Source organism: Macrobrachium nipponense, chromosome 4, assembly GCF_015104395.2.
Source record: "Macrobrachium nipponense isolate FS-2020 chromosome 4, ASM1510439v2, whole genome shotgun sequence".
Classification (NCBI taxonomy): Eukaryota; Metazoa; Arthropoda; class Malacostraca; order Decapoda; family Palaemonidae; genus Macrobrachium; species Macrobrachium nipponense.
The window spans coordinates 125,143,824-125,158,796 of NC_061100.1; the positions used below are offsets into that span (position 1 = coordinate 125,143,824).

Consider the following 14,973-nt stretch of genomic DNA (forward strand, 5'->3'; position numbering starts at 1 on the left):
AGAAAATATGTATGTATAAGGTGTGATATCAGTTACAATGTTGTATAATACCTATTCTGTGATAATCCAGAATTCTTTCATTCACAAGGATTCAAATATATATATATTCCATTGCTATTCAGAGGCTTTTTATTATTGATTCTAGCGGCTCAGAAAAAATCACCCATACTCTGTGAATGGTGCCATTGCTATGTAGTAAAAATTTTAATATTTAGCTCATTTTGTATTAGGTGCTTTAATCAGACCATGGAGTTAATTTATTTATCTCACAGGGCAGGCCTAAAGGATTTGTCCTAATAATTATATATATAAAATGTTGGTACACTTTTTTGTTTTAAATATTACAGTCACATCAACTGAAAATGAAGTTGATCTGACATTTCTTTGTTTCCAAAACTTGACATGCATATTCATTTGAAAACAATAAAATGTCAACTGTGCTGTTCAGCCACAGATTGGATTATGTGGGCTATCCGTCAAATGTCAATGGGTCAAGTGAATGTGACCACTTCTAAGATATTACTTGTGCATGTTGTCCATTTTCACATGTTGAATTCCTTACTTTAGCATTGTGCCTAATCTGTTTTAGTTTGTATTATATGTTCATTAATCCATAATCTACCAGTTGGTATGGATTAGAAAGGGTTTTAGAGATGTGTAATCACTAACAGGAATATCTACATGGGATCCTGTCATAGTAATTGTAGATTGGGCTGCTTTATCCGCTTTTTAATTTCTGTTAATGCCTACATTTTAACCATCTTAATATATTTGTGAAGGGAAAATGTTATGTTTTGTTGGTGTATATGGCAGCAAACTTCACATCTGATAAAGAGTTGGACCAAACAGTGTATATTATTGGCACTGTGTAAACCTTCATGTCTCTTAAAACATGTTCTGTGGCATGTTGTTTATTATGCTTTGTGGTAAATATATTTTTTAAAAATAAATTTATAAAAGTTTGTACCTCATGCAGTATCCAAGTACAAAGTAATGGTTTTTTTTTTATGTGACACGAGTTTATTGATTCTGCTTAGGAAAGGTTTTGAGAAATTACAATAATTATTGATATACTTCTTTAAAAAAATTTGCTTCGATGTTAAATCCCCTACCTGTATTTTTACTGCGCTATGCATTTTTGCAAAGTCATCATGAGTGGTTCACCACTCTCATCTTTGATAGACATAACAGTTGCTTTGTACAGTAATGTCAAGGTTGGTCAGTCAGCTCTCCAATTTGTGTAAGATACTTCTTTGTCATATTCAATGCAATTTTTCATTTATCTTTTAAATTGGGAAAATAGGCTTTTCTTTTCAAGTGTGTTTCAAAAGTAAAGCCTGAGGACTTTTGACCTATTTTTATGTGAGATCTCTTAAATCTTTAGGCCACTCTTCATTTTTATCTGTGTGTATTTCGAGAGGAAGGATGGAGTTGGGGGAGACACACTTCCACTCCTGCCGTCAGGAACAAAGACCCAAGCCTAATGCACAACAGCAGTGAGAATCACTAAAGAATTGAAGATATCAACACTAAAAATGGTAAATAGGGTCAGGCAAACATTAGACACTGGGAGTACATACGTATTCCTATTACTGGGAGTACATATTCCTAATCACACAGAATAGAAGGACACTAACATGCATGCAAAATGAGAGAGACAAATAGGAAAACTTGCAAATCTGAGTATGGCTGTGAAGACAATGGGAGGAGGTGGTCAGTATCAGATCACACCATGTGCCCTAGTCAGTGTTAGGATTTTATTATCCAGAGAAGAGTCAAGAACAACCGAAGCTAGGTAAACACAGAGTACTCTATTTACATGTATGGAAGTTAAGTTTGTATGTTATGAAAAATACAAACTTCTTTTTAATTTGGTATTTTCCTTTTTATCACTTTACAGCTCTATAAAACATACCTGCTGTGATCTTTATTGTTGCGAATCAGAAACCTAATGATGATGCCTATGTGTTTAATTTTATTATACCATAGCATCAGAAATGATGCATTGGGCATGTCTCATATTTAATTCTGTTTAGTACCTAGCAAAATAGTCCAAGTAAATTTTTTTAGTTAAAAACGGTAGATTACTATTTATGTCATTTGTTCCTAGTGTGAAGGGAGGGCTACAAAGAACACTTCCTCTTGCTGGACTTAATTTTCTGGTAGGAAAGTTTGAATTAATACCATCAAATTGCACTTGAAAGATACAAGGAACAGTCCATCATAAAGTTTTCAGTGAAAAGTTCCAAGAGACCACATCTATTTTTGTGTAATGTTTTTAATACAGAGTATATATACATATATCATAAGTTTTTTGTCGATAAAAGAAAAAAGCTATTGTTATATGTTTGTACATGGGGTAATGCAGATCTAATGATCTGTAATCTACACTGGCTAGTTATCAGTATCTTTTTTATGTATGTGCCATGCATTTGCCATTTTCACCGACAGTTAGTATAAGCAACCCTTGTTAATTGCTTGTGTATGCCTTGTTTATGTCAGTCATAAAGACTGGGCATGTTCAATAATATTTCTAATACTACTTTAAGGCTAATGAAAAGGTTATTAGTTTTAGAATGTCACTGAATATATTATGTTCAAATTTAATATTAGTTTGCTTATGCATTAACTAATAAACCATTGAGAAATTAAACAACAACAAGACACACACAGACGCAAGGACAGCTTTAGATTTTACACTGAAGATGGCTCCATTTAAGAGGTATGCTTGTACCATGACAACTCCTTTGTGCTATTGACCTATCACAGAATACTCTTGTGGTAGTCAGCCAACAGTATACATGTAGTATACAGTTAGAATCCGTTCATAAGATAATTACCTAACCTTTCAAGGAACAAAAATACACACTGTTATGTGGCACTTTCTGTTTTTCTTCCTTTCTTTTTAACTTTTCTAAAGATATCAAACCTGCAATTGTAAAGTTAAATATGGGATTTACTTTTCAGCACAAGCTGGAGCCAGTCATTTAACTCAAAACAAGGTGATGAGAAGGGGAGGAATCCCTCCCATTCAGATGGTAAGCATTCACTTGACTTGTTGGCCGCATCTCTTCTAATGCCTGCTGTTCAGCTCAATTCATTATTAGTCTTTGCTTTTTAAGATAATTTTTGTTTTGAGATATATTGCCTGTATTGAAATAATACAGCAAGTTTTGTTCTGTTAATTTTGTTATTTTTGCTCATTCTTGCTATTTAGTTACATATTCCTACACCGATATGCTACTAGTTGTTTTCAACTTGTTATAGCCTATGAGCCTTTCTCTCTAATTCCTTTTCTAACTTGGTTTTGCCTTTTTGATACATATATCACAAACCCAGCATGGCCTTAGCCTTGTGTCTGTTTTGTTATATCTTTTTCTATTACACATCGAAGGAGAAAGGCCTGTCTCTCGCCACCAACTATTCTGTTTTAGACATCTTCTCTACCTCATTAGTATATCGAACATCTTTCTTCTGCATCTTTTTCCTGTTCTGAGGTTTTTTCTCTGTACAAGTAGTTTTCTCTTTTGCCTTGACAATTACTTGGAATGTTGAAATGTTTGTTTTTCAGATGATGTAGGGATTGAGAAACGACGAAACGGAGGAGGGTTTTCTTGCTACAGTGTGGTAGTTTCGTAACTGTCATATGAGACCTCTGCTTGCCTTCCAGCATGGATCCCCCTCTCTTGTCATGAGGAAGAAGCAGAGGTTGATGTTGCAGGACCTTTAGACAGACTTTTCAATTTTAGCTGTTTTGTCTACAGTTCTTGTCCATGGTTCTTACTCTGTCTTGTGTCTGTGTGGATGGAGGGTTGGTGCTTCGGCACTACCTCCCCTCTTGTTCCTGTTTTGAAGGATGAGAAGTCCCAGATAACTTTCCTTGATGAAGTTCCTTTGCCTCCCTTGCTCTTTTTGTTGCCATATCAGTTTCTCCATCTTTCTTCCCTTCTAGAGATGTTGGATGGAAGAATACATTAGTCTGGAGGAAGACGACTCACCATTGGAGTTGCAGCCAACAAGCCGTGTTCAGCCAGTCATTTCAGTTCAGGTGTGTGCACTTCGTTGCTTTGTGTCATAGCTTCAAGAGCTACCTCATTCCCCCCCTCCCCCAGCTTTTGATGTTGGATTTGAAGAAGTGAAGCCTTCAGTATTGGATTGCAGAAATTGAGCCTTCTCCTTCGTCTTTTGTGTAGGCCACAACCACGTCTTCCCTGAACGTACCTCCCCCACTGTGCATCTGCTGTTAGTGCTGCTCCTGCCCAGATCGTCGCCCTTCCCCTTTCTTCCATTGTCCTTCGAGACCGAGACAAGTGTTTCTTAAGTGCCACAGTAGTATTTAGCCAACAAGGACTTCTTTTCCCTGCTTTTTTCTTTCGAAGTTCCTGGTTGCAATGATTGGATCTGGTCAGTAGTACAGTGGTGTACCTCAGGATACGAAATTAATCCATTTCGAGGCGGCCTTTGTAACCTCAGCTTTTCATATCTTGAACCACATTTTACATGTAAATTGCCTAATTCATTCAAAGCCCTACAAAAACACCTCAGCAAATTATATTTCCAGGCTTACAACACATGTTTTAGGGTTACGACGCCGATCCAACGGAAGAAATTTAGCAGTTGCTACTGTGGCCTAGTCTATGATTCTGACATCTAAACCTAAGAAGCTAAAAGCTTAGAATATGCCAAGAAAATATATAAATAATCAGTATGTACTCATTTAAAATAATTATTAATTAATCATTATCCATAATGCGTACACAAACAAACAAAATAAGCTTCCAACCTTTTGTTTACATTCACCACTAAGAGTACCAAATGATTGCTTTACCAAACGATCGCCAAGCAACCACTTTTACCTACCACACAGTTTAGTAATCATAAATTTTCATTATCTCTCTTCAACTACTGAAACTACCAAACAGTATAATAACCATTCATTTATATTCTTTATTCTGTCTTTACCTAATGAAGATACCGAGTTACTGAAAGCTATAATGAAACATATAATATTAAAACAGAAGAAGAATTCTAGAAAATATTTGTTGGCTTCGATGATAGCAGTCTGATTTATTTTATATTTTATGATATCTAATTCACAATTTTTTGTATTAAATGTATTGCATGTACTTATTTCAAATAATTATTAAGTAACCATTAACTATAATAAACAGACAAACAAAACAAAAAAAGCTTCCAACCTTTTGTTTACGTTGACACTATACGAGTAGCGAACGATCGCCAAACAACCACTTTTACCTAGCACACAGTACAGTACGTAATCATAAATTTTAATTATCTCTCTTCCACTACTGAAACTACCAAACAGTATAATAACCATTCATTTCTATTCTTTATTCTATCTTTACCCAATGTTTTTTTTTAGTAAATGTATTGCATGAATAAGTTTTTCAATTTACAGCATCCTTTTACCAATAGAATACATAGAGTACATGGGGTAGATGCTGACCAATAGGAGAGCAGGATCTTACGGCAGTGACTAACATCAGGAACCAATGGGAGAGCAGGAGGATGGTGGCGTGTCTACTCAGTTGGCAGCGCGCAAGTTTTAAAATTGTTCTCAGTGGTCTGGGCGAATCTCGGGACTTTACAGCAACAACCTTTCATAACCTGAACTATTTTCGTATGTAGAGCCAAAAAAATCTTTGTATTTGCTTTCGTAACTTGAATTCTTCGTAAGCTGGGACTTTCGTATGTCGAGGTACCACTGTACAATTGAACCTCTGTTTTCATACACCCTGGTTTTCTTAGTCTTTTACCCGACAAAATTATGTCTCAGGCTTCATACGTTTCTTCAGGTTTTGTACACTCAGAAGCACTCCTTCCAAGGCCCACCACATGACTGGGACCCATACCGAGTGCCAAAACAAAGCAAACTCTTCTCTTGCGACCCATTCTGCCTTTGCTTCTCATTGAGTGAGCATTACCTTACTCTCAGTCCTCATCACTGCATGTGTCCATTGTGTTTTGTGCTATTATTGCAAGGGAAACTGGTTGCAATACAAGCCATCATGGGGCCAAAGAAAGTTCCAAGTGCCAGCCCTTCAGTAAAAAAGGCCAGAAACATGATAGAGTTTAAGAAAGAACTTGTAGCAAAGTATGAAAAGTGGTGCATGTGTTGGTGATCTGGCAAGGATGTACAGCAAGTCAGTGTCAACAATCAGCTCTATCCTAGCAAAGAAAAGTAAAATTAAGGGAGTTGATATTGTGAAAGAGGTCACTTCATTAATGAAACAGATATCGCAACTAGTGGAAGACGTTGAAAAGCTGCTTGCATGGATCAATGAAAAATAGTTAGTAGGGGATCATTTGTGAAAAGGCTAGGGTGTTGCATGCTGATCTATGTAAGAAAATGCCAACAAGAAGTGCTGCTGTTAGTGAATTCAAGGCCAGTAGAGGCTGGTTTGAAAAATTAAAAAAGCATATGGGCATACATATTGTACGGCATGGGGAGGCTGCGAGTTCCAACGAACATGCTGCCGAAGAATTTGTTGATGAATTCAAGAAATATCTTAAGGCTGAGGGATTCCTCCCTCAACTGGTCTTCAGTTGTGATGAAACAGGCCTGTTTTGGGAAAAATGCCAGAGAGGACCTACATCACGCAGGAGGAAAGTTCATTCCCGGAGCACAAACCTATGAAGGGTAAGCTAACTTTCTTGTTCTGTAGGAATGCCAGTGGGGATTTCAAAGTGAAATCCCTACTGGTGTATCACTCAGAAACTCCCCAAATGTTTAAGAAAAACAATGTTATTAAGAATAAATTGCTTGTGATGTGGAAGACAAACAACAAAGGCATGGGTCACAAGGTAAATTTTCATTGAGTGGGTCAATGAAGTATTTGGCCCTATGGTTAAAAAATACCTCCAGGAAAATCAATTGGCCCTCAATTGCCTCCTGGTAATGGACAATGCTCCTGCGCATCCTCCCAGCTTGGAAGACCAGTTTTTGGAGGAGTTTAAATTCATCACTGTCTAGTTCTTGCCCCGTAGTACCACTCCTCTTATCCAGTCCATGAACCAGCATATCATATTGAACTTCAAGAAACTGTACACAAAGGCATCGTTTCAAAGGTGCTTTGAAGTGACTTCAGACACTGAATTGAACCAAGGAAAGTTCTGGAAAAATCACTTCAATATCTTTAATTGCATGTCTTACAGGTAGGCTTGGCAGGGGGCGACTTCCAAAACAATGAACTCTGCTTGGAGAAAATTGTGGCCCGAGTGTTACCTTGAGAAGGATTTTGAAGGATTTGAGGCTGACCTTGATGGCCATGCAACTGTTGTGGAATCTATTGTCTCTCTGGGGAAGTCCATGGTTAGTGGGCGCATTACAGGGAAGAGCTAACCACTGAGGAGCTGCAAGACCTCCAGCAGGAACAGCAACAGATGGCAGATAAGGAATGCGAGGAAGAGGAAGAGAAAGGGTACACTGTGCCTACTTCAGGGATTAAAGAAATGTTTGCCTAGTAGAGTGATGTTAAAATCTGTGTTGACAAGTTTCATCCTAACAAAGATGTTGCAGTCTGTGTCTCGAACATGTTTAATGACAAAGCATTGTATCACTCTAGGCAGATTTTAAAGAGATGTCGGAAACAAATGTCTTTGGACAGTTTTGTTGTGCGACAGGGGTCGAGTGACTCTCAAGCTGGTCCTTGTGCCACTAAAAAATGAAGAGGGGAAGTAATCCCAGAAAGTGCCACTAAAAAACCTAGAGCAGAGCCATAACCCCAGATAGGTTCTTGATACCTTAAGTCCTTCTGTAGGAGGATTCCCCTTCCAAACAATAGCCTTTCCCCTCCTCTTCGTCTTCCATACACTAACAAGAGTCTTCCATAAAGGTTAGTGATGTTAAATGTTCATTATTCATTTCTTTATTCATTTATATTTCTAATTTTTTTTGTATGTAAAACTTTTATTCCCTATAACATGTATTTATTTTTTTTATTTTTGGAGTCTGGAATGCATCAATTGTATTTACATTATTCCTTATGGGAATTATTGTGTCGAACTTCACCAGAAGTTCCAGAATGGATTATGCATGTACAAAAACAGAGGTTCTACTGTACTTGGATAGGTGACCTCCTGGGAGCACCGGATGCTGTTGCCATCTAAGAGTTATCCTTTGCATCCATGGTTAGAAATGTTGGGACTAGTCAGTACTTGGATAAGTGACCTCCTAGGAACTTCATATGCTGTTGGCTTCTAGGAGATGTCTTTCACATCTATGATTCAAGTCCTGGGCCTATGACTTCCCATCATTCTGCCTGATTCATCGAAAGATGAACAGTATACGTATATGAGCATTCTGTTTTTAAGTACCCTAAAGGCTACCAAATGCCTGAAAGCCTTTTGCTTTACCACTTAAGACTTCACCTCCAAACTAGTACTGACGACTTGTTTTTGGTTCTGACTCAGCCAAGAAGTGGTGTCTAGGAGCTCCATTTCTTATAACTTTATGTATGATCAAACAGACATACTCCACAGCTGACAAGGTTGTCAACAGTACATTCCAGGAAGATTTTTTTTAAAGTTGGGTATTAGTCTTCCCCTACCATTTAGGAAGAACCTGTTGGACAGATACTATGGATGGGAGTGCGTTCACAGCAGACCATATTTGCCTCCTTTTTACTTTTGGGACGTTGCCCATAGATTTGTGTGTGTGTGTGTGTGTTGGGGAAGGGATTGCGCAATAGTCATGTAGCTCACCAAGCTCTTGAAGACTGGTAGCATCTCACCTAAGGTGTACAATTGCAAAGAGCAGGTGTGTGTGGGACTGGTCTCCTACCTTCTCTTTTATACCCTTCTAGGGGATGGTTACCAAACTGTCACATGGTGGACAGGCATGCATGCAGGGGTTCTAGGCAACTGAGTATCCTGTTTATAATCTAGCTCTTTTTTTGGATTAATAGATGCAACTCCTACCCTCTCTCTAGCAAAGGGAGAGAGAGGGACTGACATGAACAGACCTGTCAGTCATCTTCAGCTTTATTGTCCCCCAACAATACAAGTTCATCCAATCCTATCTTTGCATCAATAATGGTACCTTCCTCAAGGCCCCATAGTCAGTGCACTATGCATTACTTGAGGTTCTTTGCAGCATCCTTCGGGCCTCTAGCTGCAACCCCTTCCATTCCTTTTTCTTTACCTCCAGTCATATTCTCTTTTTTCCATCTTTCTTTCCACCCTCTCCTAACAATTGATTCATAGTGCAACTGCAAGGTTTTACTCCTGTTACACCTTTCAAACCTTTTACTGTCAATTTCTGTTTCAGTGCTGAATGATCTCTTAGGTTCCAGTGCTTGGCCTTTGGCCTAAATTCTATATCCATGTTCAACAGATTAGAGCCATGAGTCTCCATCCTTGCAACTGTAAGGTTTTACTCCTGTTACACCTTTCAAACCTTTTACAGTCAATTTCTATTTCAGTGCTGAATGAACTCTTAGGTCCCAGTGCTTGGCCTTTGGCCTAAATTCTTTATTCAATTCAACAGATCAGAGGCATGAGTCTCCATCCTTTGATCTTACATGACCAGGAAAGAGGCCTTAAGTGAGGCAAACAGACTGTCAGTTCAAAGATATGTCAGAATCCTCCCATCAAGGAATAAGTCTCCCATATGTAAAGACCAAGGGTTTGTATACGTGTAGGAATAAATGACAAATTTTAAAATTAATTTGTATTTCATAAACCTAAGGCCTTTAGATGAATGGCCCACCTCTAGCCCAAAAGTTAAAAGTGAATGCATACATCTGGATGGGAGGGATTCCACCCCTTCCATCAGTAGCCAACTACCAATATCCACAGTTCCTTGTTGGACAAGTGGATTTCGTGCTCAGCTACCAATCCGGTGGTCCGAAGTTCGATTCTCGGCTCGGCCAACGTGGAACCAGAGGAATTTATTTCTGGTGATAGAAATTTATTTCTCGATATAATGTGGTTCGGATCCCACGATAAGCTGTAGGTCCCATTGCTAAGTAACCAATTGGTTTCTAGCCACGTAAAAATATCTAATCCTTCTGGCCAGCCCTAGGAGAGCTGTTAATCAGCTCAGTGGTCTGGTAAAACTAAGATATACTTAACCAATATCCATCCACCTTGTTTTAAGTTAAACAGCCTGCTTCAGCTCACACTTTAAAGTAACATATAAAATTTGTCATTTTGGTTCTCTCTCTATAAACACAATATTTCTCCAGCACTTTGTCTCATAAATACCATATTTCTCCAGCAATGGATTATATTGTTAAAACAGAAACAGGAAAATAAGAGTCAAAATTCATGTTGTAACTACATTTCAAATAACTTGGAATACAACAGCAAAAACAACAACCATCTTTATGTTCCCCTAATTCAATATGCATTTTATAGGGTACAACTCCAGGTCAATTGACACCTATAAATAATAGAGTTTAAAACTTATCATTGCAAAAACAATGGCCGAATCAATGTTCATTACATAACTATACAATATTTCAAAGTTCTAATACTGTTATATAAGTACAAACCTAGCATGTAAACTTCAGTCTTACAAGCAACAAGCATTGTTTAACAGAGGAATCAGAGAATAAAAATCCAAGTGAACTTACATTGTTGTACTGCACTATTTCCTAAGCATAGTTTATAAACCTATGAATGTGTACATGCAAACCTGGAGTGTTACCTATAGACTATCCTGGGAATGTCACATTATCATAACTTTGGGTACAGTTCAATCATTAAATTGATGTAAGGGGATGAGGGAGAATAAACTACAAAGATTTTGTTTTCCATCAAAAAAATGATAAAACCCATTTTATCCTCAAGCTGATAATCTGTCCCCTATGAACATGCAATGCCATGTGGGACAAAAAAAAAAACTATTTCCTCTATATACACTGGAAGGGTAATGTACTATGATTCTTCATAGCCATACAGATTGAATTGGACATGTCTAGTCATAGGAACTGTTTCCCTCTGTAGAAAAGGAGGAGATTCAAATTCCCATCACTTCACAAGACCATGAGAGGAAGAGACACCCCATCTCCAGATCGTTTCTTAACACTTAAGTTCCTATTGCAGCAAAACCCCTCATCTAAATCCTGATTTACAAATACAGTTATGAAACATAAGATATTCCTAAGAGATTAAAACTTTTTGTATACAAAAACAGCATAATGCACCTATATCCCTCTAAATATACTAAATATACCTTCACTAAAAGTACTCTCAAGAAAATATAAAGGAATATTCACACCACCTAATCATAAGAAAGAGAATAATTAACACCACTGGAGATTCAAGGGCATATCATTCATCATCACATATCTTCAATTAGTAATAACCTATGATATGAACAACATACAACATTCTAAAGTAAACTTGCTTGCAGTAATGGTGTGAAGCCCAGCATCTCACTTTATTTTTTATTCTTGAAATGTATCAACCATGATTTAACAGCTTTCATAATTTTTGTTATACGGGATCATACAAATAAGCCTATGAATAATGAGTACCTAAGCTAGCTACACTTGTAATCACACAAAGAATGCACCACAATGCTGATGATACATTGAAAACTGCAGGAACATAAACCTTAAGTTTTTCATGAAGCTTTGAACTTAAGAGGCTAAACCAGGTTTATATTGGAAGCAAACTATAACAAATAATTTATTGTTCTTTTACAGTATGCTGTAGGCTTTCAGTTATTTTTCCAAGATGATCCAACACAAAATTACTCTTCAAAACATTGTTGTAAAGTCTGTAGAGCATTCTATCACTTGTTAAGAACAAACTGGCAGTTATGGAACCATAACTACCCAATCTGTTCCTAACTTGACTAAGGTCAAAATAACAAGAGGGAAAATGATATTGTCCTCTTATGAATATATACTAAAGACCTACGCCCAAAAATAATTATGCTCTATTCTCATGAAGCTGCTTTTATAGAAAATAATCATGCCCTAATCTCTCAAAGCTTATTCTTATAATGCCTAAGGTGTTTTCTCTAAGAAGATGTAAGGACTCCAAACTTCTGTTAAAGAGATGATTACCATTTGCTGCCTAATGGACATCCACAATTACTTTTAATGGAACACTAAATTAATATTACAATATCAACAAGATTCACAAATGCTATTCCTGTATTATCATTATTATTATTATTATTATATTAGACTTACCTTTGAACATATTACACATATGAACTAGAGGCAAAAACTTTTGAAGTCAAACCATGGACTGACTAGAGGAGCCACTTTAGTCAGATGTATATTTTTTTAATTCTCATCATTCTCTTCTCTATCAACATAGTAACTTTGGTGATGGGGTGCTGTGAGAGTGGCAAAGTGCAAGTGGTATGGTGGCAGTGAACGGTGCACGAAAGGGTTTAAGAAGCAGCTGGCTGGCTGACTTCAGTTCCAGGAGTGGTCGAAGTAGGCACTGTGCCACCATTGGCAGCTGCCTTTTCTCCCTCAGCTTCCTTTAAAGCTTCCTCGAAGTCCTGCGTAGAGTTGGAACCAGAACCACCCATACGAGTCTGAAAATTATTTATTAATGAGAGTAAAAAATCATCAAACAAATTGTCAATAAAAAAGTTTAAAAAATTGAGCCTTTATTCATTCCTTATAACATGCCCTTATGATAAGCTTATCAACAGGTTCATACATCATCCACTTAGCAATCAAGGCCTTGTCAAAAATGTCAAAAACTGACATTCTAAGCATAACAATTGGAATGGGTGATCTTTCTTCAAAAACAAAGCGCTGTAAAGTTGCCATTTTTGAATGTGAACAACAGGCAGGATGAAGAATTACTTTACCAATTTCATAATCTTAACAAAAGCTTTGCTATACCCTTTCTGATCTTTGAGTACTAGATGATTTATAAAAAGTCATTCATGAGTACAATGTCTATACGTATTGAAGTTTGGTGGGTTTCTGGCGGGTTGTAAAATAAAATTAACAGCTACTGTTCCTGAACACTGTATCACTATGGAAGCATTTCTCAAATTATACTTCAGTACAGTATTGTCATAAAAATACGCTAAATACTTGTTTTGTACATGAAAATACCAACCAGGGGCACCTAACTTGTACTGTTATATAAAAATTATTACAAAAAAAAAATCATTGCAAATATGGTACTGGACTTAATAACATATGCATAAAACTGGTCAAATTTGATCAATCATAAAGAGTGTATCCCCAAATACAATTCATTCCTAAGCATACACAGTAAGAGCTGCAAGTTGAGAGTCAAGTTTGGGTGACAGATAACACTTAAAATAAACTTGAAAGAGAAAAAGAATGCAGCAAAGTTAGAATCAGAAAAAGCTTATCTTGTCTTCCTATACTGTGCATCAATGTGAAACTGTTTGGAAGTACTGTACATGTATTTGTAGAAACAAAATGGCATAATTTACAAACAGTAACATTGTGAAAATTAAGTGCTGACACAAACTTAGTTGCTGTAATGTCAATACTTCCATCATTACCTAAAATTTCACCTTATAAAGTAACACTTGAGGCTTTTCTACTCTATATAAAGTTAGAAAATCTTAAAGCTTGTACTAAATTCTTAAGTTTTTGCTTTGACTTTTTCTGCAACTCAAAAAGTAACTAAACCTTTGAAAACACACTGCATAAGTTGCAATGCTTCTTGCAGTTAAGTGTTGGGCATTCCTTAATGAGATAATATATCTAAACAAACCTATTTTAGCATAAAATCTTATTTCCTACAGCTATTCAGAAAGGTTTCCTGTAAATCAACCTTTCTACTACTACACATGCCATTTTATAATGAAACTTTTCATTAAGTCTACTAGTGAACAAGCTTTCATTCAAATTACAAAATACCCCTTTTGGAATTCAACTTGCATGCATGTTAAAAATACAGTGCCGCTTGTTATAAATATATGGCCTTAATAAGAACTCGGTATTGTACGGGAATTTGAAAATTAAGTGATCACAATGTCTCAATTGACATAACTCGGATATTGGAAGATAATCAAAGTTACAGACTGAGAACCTACCAATCTTTAGTAACAGTCTGATATCATAATATTTGAGAGCGCACTTGCCCTAAGAAGATAAGATAATTTGACCAATATTCATTAACACAAAAAGCTTTCATGTACATTAAATATCCAATACAGTAGGCAGCTAGGGAATTCTTCATGCATTAGCACATACGTATTGGAAATTAGTTGGTTACAAACCTACAGTACATTTCTTATTAAAAAATGCACCTATAGCATTTCCTGAATTACTTATAGCAATGTACGGTAGCAACAAGCAGATGAAGCCACTGACACAAGACTTCTCTATCTCCGTGCTCAACATGTACAACTTGATATTGAAGGGAATCCTATTACTAGCCTTCAAAATAATGAAATTAAGGAAGGTTCAGCTTTTCAACCCGTCACTACTTAATTCAATAAAATGAAAAGTGACCAAATCTTTTATATTGTTTCTATGAATATAGTTTGTATATCTGCCTGTCAGTGCGTAATGACATAACTGCTAGGACTGACTGACATATAAATAGTACGGCATTGTAAATTAAAATACAAATTCAAGAATGAAATTCCTGAACTGCACCATTGATATTAATTATGGATAGCTTTTTAAAATTAAATGCTCACAGAAGAACTCAATTCAAAAGAAATCGAAAATGATAACCAGCACCGTCCTGTTGGTACTATTTATCTGCTGTGTCATACGGAAAATATGAGTCATACTCACACAAAATACACATCCTTATATATTACATTTTGGTTTCAAATCCTTACACCATAAAAATTATACCAAGAAATGTGATAAAATCTGTAATGGCCTCAATCACAGATGTGACTATCATAACAAAAGGAAGGATAAAAGACAGGTTTTAACCTTTATATCGGAGATCAAAACAGAAGAGTACCGCACACCATTCTGATGCAAAAGAAATCAACAAAAGACAACTTCGTTAAGTTTAACTAAGCAA

General features: G+C 36.5%; 1 protein-coding gene and 1 long non-coding RNA gene across 13 annotated transcripts in view; one reads left to right on the forward strand and one right to left on the reverse strand.

The window, feature by feature from the left end:
* Nucleotides 1-6,323, forward strand: part of LOC135211130 (uncharacterized) — a 269,153-nt gene extending 262,830 nt beyond the window's left edge. For both annotated transcript variants that reach the window (XR_010313624.1, XR_010313623.1), the window contains 2 exons: nt 2,968-3,038; nt 3,572-6,323. This is a non-coding gene — a long non-coding RNA (uncharacterized LOC135211130). The remainder of the gene's footprint in view (nt 1-2,967; nt 3,039-3,571) is intronic.
* A 3,964-nt stretch (nt 6,324-10,287) lies between these two features.
* The window catches only part of LOC135211131 (uncharacterized), a 193,834-nt gene continuing 189,148 nt past the window's right edge, over nt 10,288-14,973 (reverse strand). For all 11 annotated transcript variants that reach the window (XM_064244277.1, XM_064244275.1, XM_064244274.1 and 8 more), the window contains one exon: nt 10,288-12,526. In XM_064244277.1, coding sequence (XP_064100347.1) covers nt 12,377-12,526 — 150 coding nt within the window. In that variant the 3' untranslated portion in view covers nt 10,288-12,376. The remainder of the gene's footprint in view (nt 12,527-14,973) is intronic.